Source organism: Phyllostomus hastatus, unplaced genomic scaffold, assembly GCF_019186645.2.
Source record: "Phyllostomus hastatus isolate PE091 unplaced genomic scaffold, TTU_PhHast_1.1 phas_contig_348, whole genome shotgun sequence".
Classification (NCBI taxonomy): Eukaryota; Metazoa; Chordata; class Mammalia; order Chiroptera; family Phyllostomidae; genus Phyllostomus; species Phyllostomus hastatus.
This window is the reverse complement of record NW_025333860.1, coordinates 585482-599505: the sequence shown is the minus strand read 5'-3', so window position 1 is coordinate 599505 and position 14024 is coordinate 585482. Positions and strand designations below refer to the sequence as shown.

The following is a 14024-nucleotide window of genomic DNA, read 5'->3' as shown; positions in this document are numbered from 1 at the left end:
GGACTTAACTAAGAAAAAGAAGATCAAAACTATGAACAGTAAAATAACAACAAACTCACAATTATCAACATCTGAACCTAAAAATACAAAAACAAAAACAAACTAAGCAAACTAGAACAGGAACAGATTAACAGAAATGGAGAACACATGGAGGGTTATCAGTGAGGAGGAGGAGGGGGAGGGGGAGAATAGGGGAAAAAGTACAGAGAATAAGAAGCATAATTGGTAGGTACAAAATAGACAGCGTGAGGTTAAGTACAGGAAATGGAGAAGCCAAAGAACTTATATGTACAACCCATGAACATGAACTAAGTGGGGGGAATGCTGGACAGAATGAGGGTACTGGGCAGAGGGGGATAAAGGGGAAAAAAAAGAATGGGACAACTGTAATAGCATAATCAATAAAATACACTTAAAAATAAAAATAAAAAAAATTAAATGTTTTTCTCATTCGGTTTATTTTTGACCTATTACATAAATAAATTTGCTAATACCTAAACTTGTGTTAATTCCTGGGATAAACCCCAACTGGTTGTGGTATATAATTATAATGTTAATATAATGTTGAATTTTATGTGTTAATCTTACTTTAGGATTTTGCATGTATATTCATAAGTGAGATTGTTTTGTGTGTGTGAGTGCTGTTTTTGACAGGTTTTGATATTAGGTATATTCTGGCTTCAAAAACAAATTGGATAGTTTTCCATCCTTTTCTATGTTCCAGAACAGTTTCTATTTTCTATTTGACAGATAAATACTGTGTAACAGAAGATGACAAGGAAGAGAATGCAAATCCGCACACATTATTTTGCCTCAGTAACTCGGCCACTTTTGTGGCTAAAGGACAGCTTTGATTGTGAAGCAGCAATTTGGAGCAGCAGGAAGGTCAAACAGGCCATTATTTTGGCATTGAAGACTTCGGCTTGGCTGGGCAGGTAGAGGTGAGTGAAGGTGGTCCTGGGGAGGGAAGTAAGTGCTGAGGGAAGAGGGGAGCACAAGAGAAGATGAAAGGAGGGTTTGCAGTGATGGGCTGGAGGTGTTTGCACAAGGACATAAAAAAAAGGTCAGGTAGAAGAACTGGGCCTGAAGGTGAGGAATGCTGGAGTCCCATTGGAGGATGATCTGGGAGTGGGTTCTCCTTCCCTTACAGAATAGTTTCCAATGCTTTGTCCTGTTGGTCACTGGCTCTTGTTGGAAAAAGTAAGATTATTTCTCACCCAGGATATTTGCCCTTTTGTTCTACCATCTCTCTATCTTCATCCCAGCCAAGACCTACATCCAGTGGAGGTGTACAACAGTGATTCACATGCTCCTGGGCATAAGAGCTCAGCATGGGGGGCAGAGCAGATGAAGCAAAGTGTAGATAGATTTCACCAACTTTGACTGTGCCAAGGAAGAATCCTTTACAAGATTCTCTATTTCTCAGTCCTTTCCTTATGCTTCTCTACAGCTCATAGAAGCAGACCCACAGTACATGCTGGTTGTTTTGTTGTTGTTGTTGTTGTTGTTTTTAAATGATATGGGAAACTGCTGTAGGAAAGGCAGGGAGCATTGTGGTATGGAAATACTAGAAACTGTGTGTTATATAGCTGAGGCCACTCTGAATGGAAACAAACAAAAAACAAAAAATGAAGACATAACAGACAAGTGAAATTCAGCCCACCTAATCTTACTTTAAGAACAGTCATAAATTCTAGACTCTTTTCACACCAATCCTTTTGCAAATTATTTTAACTGATAGCAAAGCTGACATTACTGTCTTACAGAGATTTTCCTTTCCTCTCTCCCTCTTACCCATGGATGGGTTAGTTAACAACCAACAGAGCAGCCAGCTTGACATGAGGAGGAGGATGCCAGGAGCACAGATGGTCCACAACCCAGATAATTAGCTTCTGAAAAAGAAATAACATCTACTAAGTCTTCTGTGAATGCAGTTTGGTTGGTCACAGCTGGGGCAGAGAACAAGCAAGCACCCTCAACAACTCTTTTTTATCTCTGAAAATGTCAGCAGAGCACTCACCCACTTCCGATGGACAACCACCTACTCATAAGATCTGCAGGGAAGAATTCAAGTAAATATTGTTGACACTCCACCCTAAAGGAGGGGGAACATAAGTCTCCACTCCTTAAGTGTGGGATGCACAGAGTGACTTTCTTTCAACGAGTATAAGATGGAAGAAGGGAGAGGGGAGAGTAATTCTACTACTGTGCCAGGTGGCAAAGGTCAGTATCAACAGTCATAAATTAGGTTGATAGTATCTACTTTCCGTATATGATGTGATAAAAATGCACTTTATCTCTGTGTTCTTCCTCCCTCAAACCCATGGTCCCAGTCTAATCATGAGAAAACCATCAGACCAATTCCAATAGAGGAGCATCCTACAGTATTTCTGGCCAGTACTCCTCAAAGTCTTCAAAAAACAAGAAAATCCGAGAAACTGTCACAGTCCAGAGGAGCCCACAACAACGATATGTAATATGGTATCCTGGATGGGATTTTGGAACAGAAAGAGGACATTAGATAAAAACTAAGGAAACTTGAGTAAAACATACACTTCAGTTAAAATGTTTTCAATATTGGTTCACAAGTTGTAATAAATGTACTATAACTGATGATAATAAAGAAAGCTGTGAGGAGGCATATGGGAACTCGTACTTTCTTCTCAACTTTTCTGTAAATCTAAAACTATTCTAAGGAATAAAGTCTAACAATAATAATACCTGCAAAAGTCAAATGAAGACTAAGGTGGGGCAAAAGCACCTCCAAAGCCTTTTGGCTTCATAGGCATTTTCTTCTTTGGCTTTTGCGATTTCATCTTTTTGGGACACTTACGTTGCGGGGGGAGGGGTCCTTACTGTTTATCCTACACACAGCCTTCCTGTGTATCCCAGGACTTTGTCCCCCAAGGGTGATGAAATCTTTGTCCCCCCAGAGGTTTCATTCAATCTCGTGGCTTCAGTCACCATCTCTCCTCTGGCGATTTCCAAATCTCCGGTTCAAGTCTTTTCTTTCAACTCTGTAATACACAGCGCCCCCTAGGCGTCCAGTACAGCACTTCCAACCCCAAACCCTGCTTCTCCTGGAACCGGTTTCTCTCATTTCTGTCTCACAGAGAGGCCAACAACCCGAAGCATCGCCCCCAGAATTCTCTTTCGCATCGCCCCCAGAATTCTCTTTCTCCTGTCTCTCTGCCAGACAGTCCCTAAGTTCTGTCAATGCCTCCTGCTTAGGGCCTTTTGTACTGTGTTCTCCTTACAATCCCGCTACCAAGCCCTCAGCACCTCTGGGCTCCCTGCCTGCAGGAATTCTCTTTTTCCTCCCTATGACTTTCTGAGCAGGTTAGTGAGAAGCTAGGGAAATTTCTGGGCAAGTGGAACGGAGAAACTGAGACCAGAAAATTAAACAAGCCAAACATTCTGAGCAACTTACAGGCAGCTGGTGAATCGCAAGAACTTATCTTCCCTAAGCAAGGACACTTGAGAGTGAATGGCTTGTACCTCTCCTCCCTAACCAAAGAATACATAGCTTAAATCTCCCTGGCCTGGAAAATAAAGAACAAAGACCCAATTAATGTCATTTGTGCCAACTAAACCCAAGGACAAATGAAGTCAGGGGAACAAATAACAAAAAACAAACAAACAAAAAACCCAAACAATTAAAAGCCAGACCCAAAATAAAAGTAAAACAGTATAACGGACCAAAAAATATTCCCCAAACCCCTATATGCTCATTCTGACGAATGAGCATATTTTAAAAATGCAACTGGAAAACCAGTGAGTATTCTGCTAAAACCCTCCCATTAAGATTCTCACCCACAGGGAGAAAAAAGATAAAGAGCAAGATGCAGCGCAGGCTCGCTCTCATGCCTGTGCTCCTTCCTGGGCATGAACTTTTAGTTCCTCCTAAGTTCTAAGGGTCCCAGGGAGACTTGCAGCCAGGGGAGCAGTGGGCAGTGGCAGCTCCACCAGGCTTACCCCCTGATCCTGTCTCCAGAGCTCCCTTTTTCGCTGACTTTCCAGGTGAGCTAACAGCAGAACACTGCCTTTGCTCACTCCTTTCCTGTAACATTTCTAGGGAGCCAAAGCAGAAGACCGCCTAGGCTCGCTCTCTTTCCTGTTACTTCTTACACCCTAAGTCTTCCTTTTATTTTACTGTTGTCCACCTTAATAAACGAATTCTCAAAATCACCTGGACTCAAATTGTGAAATATTTCCTACAGGAAATCAAGAACCCACACACTACAGGCGTGCCTGAGGCAGACCTACTCCCGGCCGGTGCCTGTCTGGTAACATGTCCTTTCTTCATTTCTTTCATTCTTTTCCATCCTTCTATCAGGTATTGACAAAGGAAAATGTAGAGGTTCTCTCAGGCCTCAGTCAGGCAATTAATGACTCCTCTCTACTGTAATTGTTCACCATGAATTTTTGTTTCTATCTGCGTGTGTTTGTGTGTGGGTGTGTGTGTTTAGGTGTTTATTTACATTTTGTGTTTGAGACACAAAATCACGAGGAACTAGAGGCTGAATTGCCACTATTCACAAACATAATATACCTTACATACAAATCCTGTTTTAAAAGCACCAGTCATTAACCTAGTTATCTCAGGATTCAGATGGACCTAAGCACTAGTAACACAAGAATCACCTCTGAATTAGGTAATGGGAAAAGCTGACATAAGATGGCTGCTGAACTCAATCAAATTAAGACCTGAAGACGTGGGTGTGAGAAGACAGGAAAGTTTCAATAGTGTAAGAAAAGAGAAAAAGCGAGGTAGGGGTGATTACGATCAACTCATTATTTTAAGTTAACTAACAAGAAACTTGCTGTCCCACCGAGCCAGCCAGGAGTCGAACCTGGAATCTTCTGATCCGTAGTCAGACGCGTTATCCATTGCGCCACTGGCCCTGAGACAATCAGGAGTGGTTCAGTGATAGTACTTCAAGCTTTTACAGCAGGGTTTCCTGGGACTTGTAGTCTCTAATGAAATTCTGTGAATTCAGGAGGCATTCTGGGAGATTGAAGCGCTCCAAGAACCAGACCCTAAGATTGGTCGATCTTCTGGAACCACAGCGCACGTCACTGTACAGCCCACGGATTGGCGGGAAGGACGGGGGGGTGGCGGGGGAGCCGCAGAAGACGCTCTGGTTGTTAGGGTGACTCGTCCGCCTTCCGGGGGCTTTTTTCCCTCCGGCTTTGTGATTGGCTGCTAGTATTAAGGAATCCCGGTGTAGAGAGGGCGAAGGAAAAGATGGCGGCGATGGCGGTTGGTGCTGCCGGTGGGAGCCGCGTGTCCAGCGGCAGGGACCTGAATTGCGTCCCCGAAATAGCTGACACTCTGGGGGCTGTGGCCAAGCAGGGGTGAGGGTCCGGACCTCCGCGGACGGAATGCGGGGTCCGAACTCGAGGACGGAGAGGGGCAGACTAGTCACCACCGAAAGGCTGGGGTGAGGGGGTCAGAGTAAATAAGATGGTTAGTGCGGGGAGGAGCCCCGGGCCCTGGAATGTTAGGAAAAAACTTATTAGGGGGACGTGTGGTCACGGAGCTCAAAAATAAGGGGAGTTGTCAGGTAAACTAAAAAAAACGGGCGTACAGACCTCCAGGGCCCTGGAGAGCTAAATTATTGTCTGGAAAGTGGGAGGAAGTGTTAGGGGGCTAGGGAGAGAGGAGATAACCTTTAAGGGAGAGGCATGGGCAGGTTTGGAGGTGACAGTCCTGGAAAACCAATGACAGCAGAGTAGAAAATCCACTGGGTGTGGATTTTCATCTTTTCTCCTTACTCATCTTTTCCATGGATGTGTCTTGTGGAGAAATTGAGGCACAGTGCAGCGGAAGTGGTATGTCCTAAGGTGGGCTGAACTCAGCAGTCCAGTCCATTGACTGATGGTGGCAGCTGAAAGGGTTGTGCAGAATCCAGATAGCCTAATCCAGTTGCTTGGATCTCTGGGCACTTGACTGCTGCTCTTTACATGACGACTCTGGGTCTGTCGCGGTTGTAGGTTTGATTTCCTCTGCATGCCTGTCTTCCACCCGCGTTTCAAGAGGGAATTCACTCAGGAACCTGCTAAGAATCGACCGGGCCCCCAGACACGATCAGACCTACTGCTGTCAGGAAGGGGTAGGGACCATCCCATATACTCCTTAATTATTGGAGGCAGTAACAACTTCTGCTTTGTCACTGCCCTCATTCTTTCCTGGCTTAGATATATTGATTAGTCCCTGGGATATAGATAACTCTTTTCCCCTTGCTTACCTGCTAAAAGCCTTAGTTTCCTAATCTGCATTAGGCTATCCTGTATCTATGATAGAAAAAGTCTTTGTCTCTCATCTCTACTCTCTTACTCCCTATTAATAACTAGAAATTGAATGAGTAAATTGCCTAACCTCATTCAGTCTTTGTCTATCTTGGGTGGGGGAGTGCAGACTGGAATACGCTAATTGTGGGAAAGCTTTCTCCATGGATTCGTCCAGACTCAAAAGTGGAGAAGATCCGCAGGAACTCCGAGGCGGTAAGGCTATTTGACTTCTCCACTGGATCTTTCTAAAGATTATGTCTGTAAGCAAGCTGGGGAGGAGAGCAGTTTCCCCTCTATAACTCAGTAATTTTGGTATGCAATTAAAGCTCTTTGGGTTGCTAGCTCTTAATCTTTTCCTTTTGATCTCCATTCCAGGCCATGTTACAGGAGCTGAATTTTGGAGCATATTTGGGTCTTCCAGCTTTCTTGTTGCCCCTAAATCAGGAAGATAACACAAACCTGGCCAGAGTGTTGACCAACCACATCCACACTGGCCACCACTCCTCCATGGTATGGCTCTGGGCTTCTTTTCCTGCTGTATATTATGGCAGTGCAGGTGTGCTACATACCTTCTTGTTCCTAGCCATTCAATAAAGGGTGCTTTTGGCAGAATTGAAATGTATACAAGTGGTGAGCAGAGATTTATAAAAGATTATACAATTATTCCCAGAAACTTAGAGTTGAAATTAGACAAGACCAATATTTATATAAGGATATACACAAGATACGTGTACATGTACATATAATCACAAATTTGGAAAAAACATGTAAAGGGATTAACTTGAGATCTGTAGCACAGTCTTTTAATTGAAGGAAGCTTTCTGGACCCAATGAGTTCTAAATAGGGTACTTGTTCATATACAGTTCTGGATGCGAGTACCCTTGGTGGCACCGGAGGACCTGAGAGATGATATAATTGAGAATGCACCACATGCACACACAGAGGAGTGCAGTGGAGAGGAGAAGACATGGATGTGGTATGTTTCCTTTTGCTGCTATACCAGGGCAAAGGGTAGGGTGAAGGGAAGTACTGGGTGGAACCTATAGGACCTTCTCCTTGAGATATGGTGATTGGTGGGCCATAGGTATTTGACTGTATTTTTCTGTGTTTGACTCTGGACAGGTGGCACAATTTCCGGACCTTGTGTGATTATAGCAAGAGAATAGCAGTGGGTAAGTCCCTGAGAGCCTTAGGATAGGTATTCCTTCTCTGATTACCTGTATATGACCAAAAATCATGAATTTCATGTAGACTTGGTTGCTGGGCAGTTTTGCTATTTTCCTGTGCTTCAGTCTGCCTCGCTTTCAAGGAATAAACAAATCTTGCACTAAAGAGCAAGAAAAGCCTTCTTGCCTAACAATAGTTGACAGGTCTTTCTTTTCCCTTGTGTAGCTCTTGAAATTGGGGCCGACCTCCCATCTAATCATGTCATTGATCGTTGGCTAGGAGAGCCCATCAAAGCAGCCATTCTCCCCACCAGCATTTTCCTGACCAATAAGAAGGGATTTCCTGTTCTTTCTAAGATGCACCAGAGGCTGATCTTCCGGCTGCTCAAGGTGGGTGGTGGAAGGGTTCTAAAGGTATTCCATCTATTCCTTTTACCTTTTTTTCCGTATGTGTGATATTCCTTTTCCTATGGGTCCGACTCCTCTCCTCTCTGGTTTCTGAAGAACTATTAATGGCAAAGTTGGGGGGACTTAAGAAGAAAATGGCAGATGGCGGTAGGAGCCCCAGAAACATTAAAAAAGTTACCAGGCTGCCCTGGCTGGGTAGCTCAGTTGGTTAGAGTGTCATTCTGATAATCCAAAGTTGTGGGTTTGATCCCTGATCAGGGCACATAAGAGAATCAACCAATGAATGCATGAATAGGTGAAACAATAAATCAGGGTTTCTCTCTCTCCCTTATTCTCTCACTCTTTATCTTTCTCTATCTCTCCCTCCTCTTCCTCTCCCCCTACCCCCGCCTCTGTCCCCCTCTTTCCATCTCTCCCCCTCTCTCTTCCCTTCTTTCTCTATCTAAAGTCAATACATTAGGCCTGGCTGGTATAGCTCAGTGGATTGAATACCAGCCTGCAAACCAAAGGGTCACTGGTTCGATTCCCAGTCTATGTAGGGCACATGCCTGGGTTGTGGGCCAGGTTCCCAGTAAGGGGCACATGAGAGGCACCTACACATTGATGTTTCTCTCCTTCTCTTGCTCTGTCCCTTCCCCTTTCTAAAAATAAATAAAGTCTTTAAAATCAACACATTAAAAATATATTTTTTTAATTCTATTTTTTTAAAGATTTTATTTATTTTTTTTAGAGAGAGAAGGGAGGGAGATAGACAGAAACATCAATGTGCGGTTGCTGGGGGTCACACTGTGCAACCCAGGCACGTACCCTGACTGGGAATCGAACCTGTGACACTTTGGTTCGCAGCTCGCACTCAATCCATTGAGCTATGCCAGCCATGGCTCCTAAAAAATATATTTTTAAGTTATCAGATTTCATGAGGACTTTGCAGAAGATTTCAGTTAAGAAGTTACAGTGAGAATCCATGAGGCCCTTTGAGCCAGGCTGATGTTTGTATGGCATAGGAGGGTTTTGTAAGTTCAGATCGTTGAAGTGTTATTCTGCTTTTGTTGGTATTTGGAGAACTGCTGTTTTGGGCCTGGTTGTATGTTAGAACTCTTTGGCCATAAGCCATAGTGATATCCCAGAGTCTTGGCATAAGGACTGTGTCTGATGGTTTGACTGCTCTCACAGTTGGAGGTGCAGTTCATCATCACAGGCACCAACCACCACTCAGAGAAGGAGTTCTGCTCCTACCTCCAGTACTTGGAATACTTGAGCCAGAACCGCCCTCCACCCAATGCCTATGAACTCTTTGCCAAAGGCTATGAAGACTATCTGCAGTCCCCACTCCAGGTAGGTCTGGAGTGCACTGAGAGGAGGGAGGTTGGTAGTGTGGTGGGTAATATGTCTTGAGAAGAAGTGTTCTAAAATCCTGCCAAAGCTCAGGAGGCAGTGGTGGGAAGGTTTTGATATTCTGGTGCATTGTCCTTGCCAGGAACTGGCTAACTTACTTTGCCTGTTTATTATCATTCATCAGCCACTGATGGACAATCTGGAATCTCAGACATATGAAGTGTTTGAAAAGGACCCCATCAAATACTCTCAATATCAGCAGGTACAGTGTGAGTCCTAGATTGGGTCAGGCAACACGGCTGAAATGACCTAGGTGAGGATAGGATTGTAGCCATGAGGTTTTCTCTCCTTCCTCCCAGGCCATCTATAAATGTCTGTTAGACCGAGTGCCAGATGAAGAGAAGGATACCAATGTTCAGTGAGTACCCTTCCCACAATCCCAGAGATTTGTGTGCCTATTACTCTGTATGCTGAGTCAGCTTAGCTCTACCCCTTTCTTCCTTAGGGTGCTGATGGTGCTGGGAGCAGGCCGAGGTCCCCTGGTGAATGCTTCCCTGCGGGCAGCCAAGCAGGCTGACCGGCGGATAAAGCTGTATGCTGTGGAGAAGAACCCTAATGCTGTGGTGACGTGAGTAGCAGTCCTCTTGCTGGGAAGTTTGTCCCCAGTGTCAGTTTTTCTTATTAATGTCCTCACTTGTATCATCTCTGTTTTAGGCTGGAGAATTGGCAGTTTGAAGAATGGGGAAGCCAGGTGACAGTAGTCTCATCAGACATGCGGGAATGGGTGGCTCCAGAGAAAGCAGATATCATTGTCAGTGAGCTTCTGGGCTCCTTTGCTGATAATGAACTGTCACCTGAGTGCCTGGATGGAGCCCAGCACTTCCTAAAAGGTGCCTCCAGGCTGGGGTGTGCTGAGTAAGGGGATTGGATTATCAGTTGGGGAGGTGGTAGGAGTGGTGGGGTTGAGGAATTGGGTAGACAGTAGTCTAGGAAGCTTTAGGGGGAGGAGGGTTGGACTTGGGTCATGGCTCTGAGGAAATGAAGTAATCTCTCTGAACCTCTGTGTTCACATCTATAAAATAAGCGGAGACTCTCAATCTGAGGTCTGTGGAGTCCCTGAGCTGCTGCTGTGATATGTACTTTGTGCTTATCTTTCATTTAGATCTCAAAGAGCTTTGTGAGCTCATACAAGTTAAGCACTAACACAAGTTAGAATGTCTTAGATTCCTTCTAGTTTTAATCCTGTAACTATAAAGTAACCTGGAAGTGGAGTCTCCCATGACAGGAGTAGGGGTAGGCTGGCCTGGGAATGCGACAAAGAGCTGCCTGGGTCTCTTCGGATGTGTGAGGTTTGAACTCAGTACAGATAAAACATTTCCAAGCCTTGGGAATTAATGGTGCCCTCTTCCACTCAGATGGTGGTGTGAGCATCCCTGGGGAGTATACCTCCTTTCTGGCTCCTATCTCTTCCTCCAAGCTGTACAATGAGGTCCGAGCCTGTCGGGAAAAGGACCGTGACCCTGAGGTAAAGAGCCCCCTTCTTCTGGAGGACTTCTCTCTTTAGTCGTTTATTTTTCCATATTAGCACCAATTATTTTATTCCATTGCAGAAGATGGAGAGGTGGAGGAGGAGTTGGGAATATGGGAAAGTGGCTGAAGTGAAAGTTTGTTTTCATTCTTTTCTGTGCCCCTGAGGCTTGAGCTTCTTTCCTTAAAGCAGTAGGTATCTCTTGCCTATCTTCTCTAGCTCTCTTGCTCTCTTGTCTCTTGGGTTAGGCCCAGTTTGAGATGCCTTATGTGGTACGGCTACACAACTTCCACCAGCTGTCTGCACCTCAGCCCTGTTTTACCTTCAGCCATCCCAACAGAGGTGGGTTCCTGCATATCTGTCCTATGACTGGGTGGGTAGGAGCTTGCCCTTCTGATTGTTCCTTTGTTCTCCTGGGTCTGCCCTGTCTAGGCTTCCTTTGTTCTTGCTCATGCTTTACCAAGTTATCTAGGACTTCTGGCCCTTTGTCACCTATACAACTTTTCCATGACAGATCCTATGATTGACAACAACCGCTACTGTACCTTGGAATTTCCCGTGGAAGTGAACACAGTGCTGCATGGCTTTGCAGGCTACTTTGAGACTGTGCTTTATCAGGACATCACTCTAAGTGAGTGCCTGGGGCAGTGGATGGTGGGGTATGAGCATGTACTACCTGGGCAGCTTATGTAAATGTTTCACTTAGAGTCACAGGGAGCCCAGGGGTCAGTGAATGGGGATCTTTGATTACTTGTTTTAAAGTAATCCAAAAGATTCCTCAACCTAGTCAAAAAGCACAGTCGTGGAGACCTCAATTTTTTTATTATCTTGTCCACATAGGTATCCGTCCAGAGACTCACTCCCCTGGGATGTTCTCATGGTTTCCCATCTTCTTCCCCATAAAGGTAGGAATTGCCTTTAAAACTCCATGGGTTAAGTACTAACTTCAGCTGTTGGGTTATGGATGATGCTTGTTTATGACCCATGTCCTGCTGCTCTCACATGCTTGGTTCCCAGTTGTAGATACTGGCATATCTGCAGTGGCCTTCTGCCTGGCTTCCCCACATCTCCTCTAGCTGCTCTTCTGTCTGTTTTCTACCCTGAGTAAAAGTCATCTTGTAAAAACTCGTATCTGCCCTGGCTGGTGTGGCTCAGTGGATTGAGCAGTGGTCTGCGAACCAAAAGGTTGCCAGTTTGATTCCCAGTTCAGGGCATGCGAGAGGCAACTGATTGATGTTTCTCTTGCACGTGGATGTTTCTTTCCCTTTTTCTCTCTCAAAATAAATAAACAAATAAATAAAATCTTTAAAAACTCAAATCTTATCCTGTCTTTCTCCTGTTTAAAAGCCCTTTCCACTATCTTTTGGATAGCAGTCAAAATCCTGATCATTGTTTATAAGACTTGGTGTGATTTGGTTTTAGCCTACCTTTTCAGCTACTGTCTCCTTGATTACATTGCTGCAGTCCAGTGGACTGGCGTTTGGTTCCTCTAATACTCATCTTTCTGGCCTCAGGCTTCCATACCTTTCTCCTTTGCCTGTAAACTGCTTTGGGTACCCTTTCACCCAGCCAGTTTATCTTGCAGGTCTCCTTAAAAACATGCTTATTGTCAGAGAACTCTCTGACCTCCTAGGCTAAGTTAAGCATTCCCTTTCATGGGTGCATTCATAGCACCCTGTGCATGTCACGGCACTGATCACATTTTAGATTGTTTAATGCCTGACTTTTAAGTTCTGATTATTTGTTCTGATAGACTTCAAATAAACTTCATGAGGGTTGAGGTATCATGTTTTATCATTTTATCTCCACACTTAACTTAGCACATTGCAACATATAATTTATTAGCTCCACCCTAAAACTCTGTCTTTTTTCTTACAGCAGCCCATTACAGTGCGTGAAGGCCAGACCATCTGTGTGCGTTTCTGGCGATGCAGCAATTCTAAGAAGGTGTGGTATGAGTGGGCTGTGACAGCACCAGTCTGTTCTGCTATTCACAATCCCACGGGCCGCTCATACACCATTGGCCTCTAGCTCTGCCTGCAAATATTCGGCAGGAGCTTCAGGCTCTGTTCCTGTAGCACAGAAGGTGCAGTACAGCTGTGGTCTGTGATTCCCCCTGCCCATCAGAGAGGAGCATTTCAGTCTGCCTTCCTGCCTTACATCAAAGTGGGCAAAGGAGAATTAATTAATTACAGACTCAAGCCACCAGTCTGTGAAGACTTCAGGCCAAGGCATGAGGAATTAGTGCTAGCTGTGAAGCTACTCCAACAGGCACTCAGCCTCAAGTGCTCCCTTGGAATAGCCCTGAGAACATGCAGATTGAACACATTTTCAGCCCTTTCTCTGCCCATCTCTTCCTGTTTTGATGGATTTGTGTGGGAAGAAATACAAATAAAGTGAAGTTATGGCCTTTCCTCCTCCCTCCGCCTGTGCTTTCCCACACCTTTCTTAAACCTAGGCATGTTCAGATCTGTGTGCCCTTATCCAAGACCCAAAGGTACTTTGGGGAGCTTAGTGATGATTCTTGGACTCCTGTGTATAGGCCTTTCTGACTAGCTACAGACAGGTTTTGTCCATTAAGACCTGTGATTAGGCTTTCGTCTGGGGAGGAGACATAATTTACCACCATGGAAAAAGATGGGGTAGGTAAAGCCAACTTTCCTTCCATGTTCCAGAGCTGCCAAACTGTCAGCACCTTTGTTACCTCTAGTGAGAGAAACAGAGCCATCCAGGCATCTCCACCCAGAAGCCACCTATTTCTTTTGAATAAAATCATAGTGTTAAGAGTCCTAAGAGGTCCTCTAGTCCAATTCATCATTTTATAGAGGAGGTATTGGAAATTGGTACAGTAATACAAAGTATTCAAATCCAGACTAGAACAGGTCCTCTGACTCGGGCTCTTTCTCCGTTAGAACCAGCTAATGTTTTGGAAGTCTTGGGATTGGAGGGTGAATATAAATTCTATCCCTTTCTGGTTAGAAGGTTGAGTACAGCTGCTTGGAAGGGGTCACCTGAGAAGTGTCTCAAGTTTATTCTTGCAGGATGAGGGGTGTGGGGTACTGATTTCAACCCGAAGTATGTGAGCTGTAGGACAAGGCAAATCCTTGACAAAACTTATGTTCCCCAGGTCCCAAGCACTGAGGGCAGAAGAAAGCATTTTGGGAGGGTAGTGTCGACAGACTACTCAGAATGGGGACGTAGAGTCTAGCCCCGTTCCCTATGTGAAGCCAATGCAGTTGCGTTCCACAAACCCATCCAAGAGCTGCATGACCCCCTTGGCAAATCTACGGGG

General features: G+C 44.8%; 1 protein-coding gene and 1 non-coding gene across 4 annotated transcripts; one reads left to right on the top strand and one right to left on the bottom strand.

Annotated features, from left to right (window-relative positions):
* Window positions 1-4832: 4832 nt before the first annotated feature.
* Window positions 4833-4905, bottom strand: TRNAR-ACG. The gene has a single exon. It is a non-coding gene; the product is annotated as a tRNA-Arg (tRNA).
* Window positions 4906-5208: 303 nt separating this feature from the next.
* Window positions 5209-13151, top strand: PRMT5 (protein arginine methyltransferase 5). Of its 3 annotated transcripts, none has more exons than XM_045841276.1 (17): window positions 5209-5358; window positions 5998-6116; window positions 6422-6507; window positions 6670-6804; window positions 7159-7271; window positions 7418-7467; window positions 7688-7851; window positions 9043-9204; window positions 9389-9466; window positions 9564-9622; window positions 9710-9832; window positions 9919-10094; window positions 10620-10729; window positions 10981-11074; window positions 11247-11363; window positions 11573-11637; window positions 12614-13151. In XM_045841276.1, exons 1-17 carry the CDS (start codon window positions 5249-5251, stop codon window positions 12761-12763), a joined length of 1911 nt encoding a protein of 636 aa, XP_045697232.1. In that variant the 5' UTR covers window positions 5209-5248; the 3' UTR covers window positions 12764-13151. The 3 variants fall into 3 exon arrangements, with proteins under 3 accessions (XP_045697232.1, XP_045697230.1, XP_045697233.1); XM_045841274.1 differs by having other exon boundaries at window positions 12611-13151; XM_045841277.1 differs by having other exon boundaries at window positions 5224-5444; window positions 12611-13151.
* Window positions 13152-14024: the final 873 nt, after the last annotated feature.

What these genes read in the sequence shown, in the direction of transcription:
- PRMT5 (XM_045841274.1), top strand. Translation starts at nt 5,249, where the DNA reads ATGGCGGCGATGGCGGTTGGTGCTGCCGGTGGGAGCCGCGTGTCCAGC. An exon ending in CTGGCCACCACTCCTCCATG is followed by an intron (nt 6,805 to 7,158) that starts GTATGGCTCTGG and finishes GTTCATATACAG; the next exon opens with TTCTGGATGCGAGTACCCTT. An exon ending in ATCTGCAGTCCCCACTCCAG is followed by an intron (nt 9,205 to 9,388) that starts GTAGGTCTGGAG and finishes ATCATTCATCAG; the next exon opens with CCACTGATGGACAATCTGGA.